Source organism: Lepisma saccharinum, chromosome 9 (genome assembly GCF_977018435.1).
Source record: "Lepisma saccharinum chromosome 9, izLepSacc3.1, whole genome shotgun sequence".
NCBI classification, from domain to species: domain Eukaryota; kingdom Metazoa; phylum Arthropoda; class Insecta; order Zygentoma; family Lepismatidae; genus Lepisma; species Lepisma saccharinum.
In genome coordinates this window covers 76,098,107-76,106,810 of record NC_139237.1, presented here as the reverse complement: position 1 = coordinate 76,106,810, position 8,704 = coordinate 76,098,107, and the positions used below count along the sequence as shown (strand labels likewise).

Sequence of the window (8,704 nt, the reverse complement as noted above, 5' to 3'; positions counted from 1 at the left end):
ATCAGCAACACAGTCGCTTACAGGTAAAGGCTGTCACACGTAGTACAGCTGGTGCTGCTTATTGTTTACATTCAATTCTCAGAAACATTTTAGTATACTGTATTTCGCAAAACAACGATGTTTCAAATTTTCCACAATTTTCTTACACCACACACTACACATATTAGCCGTGGTTCTTATAATGAAGAACATGTCTGAATATAAGATTATTTTTTTAAAAAAAGCGGGAAATTTTTCCATCACGATTGCAGTTCAAAAAAGTAAGGACGGGGATTAAAGGAATGAACTGCCCCAACTAAATTGGGTCGCCTTGAATCTTAAAACTAAATTTATCAGATATTAGACTGCAGACTTCTGAAGCCTGCCTCTCACCACAAACAAACCATTTATTTATAAATACACTATGTGGAAGAAAGTCATTGGACACCCCGGTTTCAACTCTGAAATGAACTCCTCATGGAAAAGAGAGTGCAGACGGGTATATATACGGCAGCAGGAGGCTTCTCAGATCATTCGCTGATAAAATGACGGACAGGAAAGAGCTCAGGATGTTTGAAAGAGGGATCATAGTAGACTGCTCCATAGGAGGCATCAGTATACGTAGCATAGCTGATGCCCGACAGGTCCCTAAATCAACTGTAGCCTTTGTCATCAAGAAGTGGAAGGAAAAGGGACACTGCAGCAATGCACCACGAAGTGGAAGACCCACGAAATTGGACGACCGGGACAGGAGAGTGCTGAAGAAGGAGATTCGGAAAAACAGGAGCCGTCCGATGCATTCGATTGCAGAAGAGTTTCAAAGTGCGACCAATTTGACTGTTTCGACGAAGACACTTCACAAGGAGGCCCATGCGCTCGGTTATCATGGTCGAGCCGCTGCCCACAAACTCCTGATAACAAAAAACAATAAGCGGCAGAGACTACGCTGGTGTAAAGAGCGGAGAAACTGGATGGTGGAGCAATGGCAGAAAGTCCTATGGAGCGATGAATCACGTTTCACACTGTTTCGATCAGATGGGAGAGTGTGGGTATGGCGATTACCTAGAGAACGTCTGTTACCCGAGTGTGTAGTGCCCACAGTGAAATATGGTGGTGGCAGCATCATGTTCTGGGGTTATTTCAGCTGGCATGGCGTGAGTCCACTGGTACCGGTGTATGGCCACATGACGTCTGCATCCTACCGAGATATTCTCGACAAGTCCATGCTCCCCACATTGTGGAGTTTCCAAGGAAACGAAGAATGTGTGTTCCAGGACGATAATTCGACTTGTCATGTTTCCAGGGCTACCACGGAGTAGTATGCAGAAAATAATGTCATCCGACTAGATTGGCCTGCTCAGAGCCCTGACCTAAACCCTATCGAACATCTATGGGACGAACTGGACCGCCAATTGAAGTCGCGATCGCCTTGTCCTTCTACAGTTCCAGGGTTGGTGACTGTACTGCAGGAGGAATGGCGGAATATCCCACTCGGTGTACTACAAGACCTTGTGGCCAGTTTACTACGACGAGTGGCTGCTGTTATCGCTGCCAAAGGCGGACCGACCTCCTATTGATTGCAAGAAAACTGATGGTATCCGCTGACATGTGGTGTCCAATGACTTTCTTCCACATAGTGTATGTGCAATGACAAAATCAAAATTCTTGCAAAATCTAGAAAACCGTTAGTGTTATTTTCGTAGGTTTTTTGCAGTTTAACATTAAATAGGTTCAGAGCTCGAATGGGCATGCTCCCCCGCCCCCCGTTGGGTATACACACACACTCACACACACCCCTGGTGTCGTGAATGATGGACGTCTAGGAGCCTAGAGGCATTATGAGAGGCACAATTTGCCACCATGGGCCATTCATGTCCCCTGGCTCGGAACGACTGGCCTCTACTCCAGTACAAATTGAAGTACCATTACGGGACATGTTGCTATGACAACAAGCGTGGAGCTGAAGGTGCGTGAAACGTCACGAGGCGTGGAGGAGTTTTTGAAATTTAAAATAGATAAATGAATAAGGGAGACACTCAAGATAGGTTTGAACCATTATTTATTATTATTTGTTGATTGAGAATTATAATAAGCAGGTTAGTATATTTGGGAGGCTAGAGTCTAGTTTACGTCCTTCGTGCCCACTCCTTCTTACCTTTTTACGTCTTTCTTGCGCACTCCTTCTTGCCCGTTGACAAAACCGTGCTAGCAGACAACCGGCGCTCCGGCATCCGTAGAGTAAGTAAGTTTTTCTTTTTACACTTTCTGTCACTAACCATTCACGGGAACGAGGTATGTCTACGAGGTTAGGTTAGGCCTGTTAGGTTAGGTTCCATTAGCACTCATTTCACCCCTAAATATGTGCTTCATCATCGAAAAATGTCCTCAGTACCTTCAATCAGGCATATCCGGACAACATCGGTTTTTCTCGATTTTCTCCTCCAGGAAACTTTTCCTCGCCTTGGGATTTACTTTGTTGAATTCCTTATAAAATAACCTTTCCAACGATATATGACACGTATTCCTTATGAAAACAACGTAAACTAGAGTCTTACCTATTTGGGAAGATGTAACCTGGTTCTTTCCAAGTTTTGTTTTTCGAGTTTATTTTATATAAAGGTAAGCATGGTGCTCGAAGTAAGGGGATATTATCCCCCGGCTATAAAAAATTGGAAAACATTCCTGCCCAAGCTCTCATTGTCACCATATTAAACCATAGTAGCATTCCCTCAACTAACCCCAAGTTTTAACCAAACACCCTTTCCAGCTAAGATTTTTCTCTTCAAGTGCTAAGTAAGCTAATCAGGTTCGGATTGTATGTAAGTCACGGGAATGTGTCCCCACCGAGTATTGAAGCTAATGAATGATTTATCAGTGCTCGAAATGAAAATTTCTAGCCGGGTTCATGTTTGGTCGAGTTTTGCGATTAACAGAACTTAGTGTCTAAAATTTAGGGGAAGGGGAAAGAGAATGCTGAGGCAATTTTTCTGTACAATAAAATAATAAGAAAATAGAATTGCCAAATGTTAAATTGGGATCAAAGTAATGTTATTTATTATATTATGTTCCTGAACTCTGTCTAGTGCTGTTGGAGGAAGAAATCTTCATTTCATAAAGCCACTGCAAATACTTCTGATAAGATCAGACTAGACCAGTTAGGTTTTTGGTTTGTAAACAATATTATTTCACACACACAAACTAAGTCAGTAAAGTGTTGTAAATACTATTACTTACACTTTAGGACAAAATATATCCTTAATTATTTATTTCTGCACAAGTCTATTGTTTTAACTAGTTTTGTTGTAATTTCATCACATTGAATCCTTTTTATGTATTAAGTCAGTAGATACCTTATTAGTTCACCATCATATTGCTTAAATGCCCAATATTTGATATGTTTTTCAAATGTATAGTTACAGCTCCACTGTGAATGGATCTAACACAGAAAGCCATTGCAATGCAAGTGGAGGGTCGAACAACTGTGCTAAAAATCTAGATGAAGATAAACGACATTTTCCTTTTCAACTTACACCAAGTGGAAACCTCAAAATCACGCAGGAACAGGTAGATTTGCATGAATTATTAATTTTGTCATAGATGTGAATGATTCAAATATAAGTGGTATTTATTTTCTATTATTGTGCATGCATATACTAGGGATGGCTAAATCTGGATATTGGATAATTTTCTATCCACATATTCAAGTTGTCTGGATGTGCGGATTATCTGGATGTTTGAATAACCAAAAATATCCAGATATTCATATCATCCGAATTATCCAAAATATCTGATCCACACCAGGCCAAGCAGTCTAAGGCATCATGCTTTGGGCTCATGCTATGGGATGCACGCATGTTCGAGTCTCCTCGGGGAAGTGTAACAACTATTTTCCTGAGATTTCGGCCTGTATATGGGACTGGTGGTAGATAGATAGGGTGACCAGACACATACATTCAAAAAAAAGAGGACAAAGTCATGAAAAAGAGGACACCGCAAACAATTGCAACACATTTGCTATTACTCATAATTTAAGCAATATAAAAAAAGCTTACCAAATGTTTGCTTACAGATACTTTTCAGGTGATCTCCTTCAATAACTTCCTCTTACCTTTAAGCAACGAAAGCAATCTCCTAATCAGTTATTTAACAAATGACAAAGAATATGTAGCAGTTAAGATTTGCTTTAACTTATTTCCAAAAACCGAATTAAAATTTTAGGTAGTTTGGATTGGGTCAAGAAATATGATTTTAATGCCATAAACATTTCTAGCACACTTTCAACAGCAGGGAAAAGTGACAACCACCTTACACTTTCCCTCATATTTGTTTCTAAATATAGTGGAGAGGTTAGCAAACCGCACCACAATGCCAGCGGTCCCGGATTCTAATCCCGGCCTGGGCATGGGTGTTTTTCCTGTGAGTGTCCCTTCACCAAAATCATACCCTTCGCAATTAGCTAAAAGTGGCAGAAAAGCGAAGTAAAAAAGACCAAATCAATGATTGAAAAGGAACTGCACAGACAACAGGCATTCCAGCAGTCTCACAGGGCAAAGCAACAAGTTAGAACTTAGAATGATAGTAATGACTAAGCTGTGGAATTTTGCCTATTTGCCTTTTTAATTCCTTTGTAGTAAAACATAAGTTTTAATGTTTAAAGTTTGTTTCATGGTATTTCTGGTCCAAAAACGCATTTTTTATAGTACCTATAAATGCCTATTTTGCTTAATTGTGCCAAACATGGCTATTCTGCAATTTTTGCATGTACTTCAGCTTTTTTTTTTTATGTGCCTTATTCCTTACATTGAAGAAGGCTTTGTTGATGTTGTACTGGCTGATATCTTGTATTCGCCAGATTTGAGGGTCTCAATTGGAACATTGATTATTATTATTATTATTTACAATGGTGCAAATTGTTTTTTCATGATTTGTTCAAATTCACACAGTCGTTAGCACAAGTTCTTTTTGTGAGAATTAATTGACTGACGATTCCCTGCAAATGTGAATTTCGATCTAAAGAATATTAATAGTTTGTTAATCGTTAGCGCACTTTTATGTATAAACTGAGGTACAAATACAGTATAACTGTTCATTGTAAGAAGAAAATTGAAATATATTCATATTCATTGCCTATTTTAATGTATTTTTTTAAATATTAGGGTGCCTTTTTGAGTGCTTATTTTCATCATTTTGGTGCCTATTTCAGAGGTTTTTAGTACCTATAAATCCGCACCCTGCTAATGATTCAGTCGGGAAAGTGATCGTGTTCAGCTCCCAGATGCTAGGTGACCATTGCTCGAAAACTTAACGTGCCCCAAGTGATATGCCTTAAATGATGAACGTTTTATGTGGAAGCATTCTCTATGCAGCACATTTGCTATGGTCGATGCTATACTCTTTCAAAAAAAGGAGGACATCTACCGATTTCTAAAAAATCCACCCGGACACCGGACAGACACCTAAAAAGGAGGACATGTCCAGATAAAAGAGGACGTCTGGTCACCGTAACCATAGAGAGCTACGAATGAGTAGCGTAATCTGGTCGTGGGAAACCTATAACAACATCTCGGGGTTCATCGTGCTGACCACATGTCACTCCGTAACCAGTTGGATGATCTCCCATCTCGACCGAGGCTGGCCCTCGCGGGCTTTTGTGCCATTCGTTATTATATAAAATATCTGGATATCTGAATGTGTACATTATATGGACATTTTTATCATTTATCTGTTTTACAGGCTATTCACATATTATTTTATTCATCATTTTCATTTTTGTATTTCACTGTTTGGATTTTGTACAAACTGTCACATATGTTCTATCTTGATATCCAAATATCCATATTACCCAGATAATCAGACTTTCTGGATATCTAAATTATCCAGATTATCCATTTCATCCGAAACTAATATCGGATAATTTGAAATGTGAATTTTTGGCCATTCCTAGTATATTTATTTATGTATTTATTTATTTGCCATCTACAGAGAAAGGATATCTCCAATCACAGAGGCTTGTATATGAGTAATATAAATATGAATAGGGAAGTGCCGAAGCCGATTACAGATGTATAAAAATCAGCAGAAATTGACATATCGGCATCGGCAAAAATCCGATATTTAAACCGGTACAGATTATACTAGAGTTTTACCTTCTAACAAGTTTTATATTCTTGTTTTGTAAGATTTATTGAAAATTTGGTTATGATTCATCATTATTGTAGAGTTTTTGAAATAAAATTATTGCAAACTCTCATTGGAGGATCAACCTAACTCAAAATCAGAAATAAAACAGAAACATTGCTGAACCAGGATCTGCTGTTGTATTGGAAATTCAAAAGTGAGTATTCAAACCTGAAGCAAGTGCTGAGAAAATACTTGGGGCATACCTGCTGCATCAGTATTCAGTGATTGAGTGTTCAGTGTTGCTGAACAGATTTGCGATAAGAGAAGAAGCAGGTTACTTCCTGAAGTGCTTCCAAAACTCGTGATTCTGAAGTTGAATCTGGCAGCAGTAAATTTCCAACATTAAGAACAGGAATTAATTTGGCATTTCAAAGAACTGCGTTTGTACTAATGTAAAATCTCTTGAGAATCCATGCTCTTCTTAAGTTCACATAACCACCTTTTGTAGATGCAAATGTACATTCGCATCTCTTGAGAATATATATGTATATACACTATGTGGAAGAAAGTCATTGGACACCAAATGTCAGCAGATACCATCAGCTTTTTGCAATCAATAGGAGGTCGGTCCACCTTTGGCAGCGAAAACAGCAGCCACTTGTCTTGGTAAACTGACCAAAAGGTCGTGTAGTGCACTGAGTAGGATATTCCGCCATTCCTCCTGCAGTACAGTCACCAACCCTGGAAGTGTAGAAGGGTGAGGCGACAGCGACCTCAATCGGCACTCCAGTTCGTCCCATAGATGTTCGATAGGGGTTAGGTCAGGGCTCTGAGCAGGCCAATCCAGTCGGGTGACATTATTTTCTGCATACCACTCCATTGTAGCCCTGGAAACATGACAAGTCGCATTTTCGTCCTGGAACACACATTCTTCGTTTCCATAGAAAGGCCACAACGTGGGGAGCATGGAGTTGTCGAGAATATCTCCGTATGACGCAGACGTCATGTGGCCATACACTGGTACCAGTAAACCCATGCCATGCCAGCTGAAACAACCCCAGAACATGATGCCGCCACCACCATATTTCACTGTGGGCACTACACACTCTTGTAACAGACGTTCTCCGGGGAATCGCCATACCCACACTCTCCCATCTGATCGAAAGAGTGTGAAGCATGATTCATCGCTCCATAGGACCTTCCGCCATTGCTCCACCGTCCAGTTTCTCTGCTCTTTACACCAGCGTAGTCTCTGTCATTTATTGTTTTTTGTTATCAGGGGTTTGTGAGCAACGTCTCGACCATGATAACCGAGCGCATGGGCCTCCTTGTGAAGTGTCTTGGTCGAAACAGTCAAATTCGTCGCACTTTGAAACTCTTCTGCAATCGAATGCATCAAACAGATCCTGTTTTTCCAAATCTCCCTCTTCAGCACTCTCCTGTCCCGGTCGTCCCATTTCATGGATCTTCCACTTCGTGGTGCATTGCTGCAGTGTCCCTTTTCCTTCCACTTCTTGATGACAAAGGCTACAGTTGATTTAGGGACCTGTCGGGCATCAGCTATGCTACGTATACTGATGCCTCCTATGGAGTAGCCTACTATGATCCCTCTTTCAAACATGCTGACGTCTTTCCTGTCCATCATTTTATCAGCGAATGATCTGAGAAGCCTCCTGCTGCCGTATATATACCCGTCTGTACTATCTTTTCCATGAGGAATTCGTTTCAGAGTTGACACCGGAGTGTCCAATGACTTTCTTCCACATAGTGTACATATGATATGCAATACAAATGTACATAGCAAATTTATTTTTGTCATGTTGAAAATAACATCCCATTTCTGTTTAATAATCTTATGTATCGGAATCATTTAAGCATCGGTATCAGTTCCAAAAATTATCGGTGAGTATATCGGCATCGGTAAATTTTCAGCTTCGTCACATCCCTAAATATGAATATAAGTGAAATTGAATAGCATGCATACATATATGTCACATAGAAATAACTACAACATAAGTATAAGGAATGCCCAAATGAAAAGGAGACCTTTGATGCAGCGGCATTGTATCTAATCGAAGAAGGTAAATATGTTTGCCGATAGATGGCGTGGTGTTTGTCCCAGTTTTCAGGTGTAGCGAACGGCTTCGCCTGCTGTTTCCTCAGTTGGCGAGAGTTTTTGCATGGACAGGTGCATTATGGATTCCTCCAATTTCTTCGTGCAGAAGGCGAGCATGCTTAACAAATTTATTGCAGGATGAAGGACCTGTACTGATCGACTGGCTGGGACGGGGCGAAACAGTGAACTCTGAACGGTACTGCAACACATTGTTGAGGCTTAAACAGGCCATCAAAAACAAGAGCAGAGGTAAGCTTTAGAAGGGATTAGTGCTGCTCCAGGACAACGCTAGGCGACATGTGGCCAAGAAGACCTGCTGAGAACATTTCAATGGGAATGTGACTCCCATATCTTCGGCCCCTTAAAATAATCACTGAAAGGTCAACAGTTCACCTGTGATGTGGAAGTGCAGAACACCGTGGAAAACTGGATCCGTAAGCAACCCAGTAGTTTCTACACTGAAGCCATCCACTCCCTTCCTACGTGCTG

General features: G+C 40.5%; 1 protein-coding gene across 2 annotated transcripts in view; it reads left to right on the top strand.

Moving 5' to 3' along the window:
- Positions 1 to 1,922: 1,922 nt before the first annotated feature.
- LOC145992742 (uncharacterized) overlaps positions 1,923 to 8,704 on the top strand; it is a 43,071-nt gene continuing 36,289 nt past the window's right edge. For both annotated transcript variants that reach the window (XM_083129129.1, XM_083129128.1), the window contains exons 1-2: positions 1,923 to 2,024; positions 3,393 to 3,543. In XM_083129129.1, the coding sequence (XP_082985255.1) occupies positions 1,999 to 2,024; positions 3,393 to 3,543 (177 nt within the window). In that variant the 5' untranslated portion in view covers positions 1,923 to 1,998. The remainder of the gene's footprint in view (positions 2,025 to 3,392; positions 3,544 to 8,704) is intronic.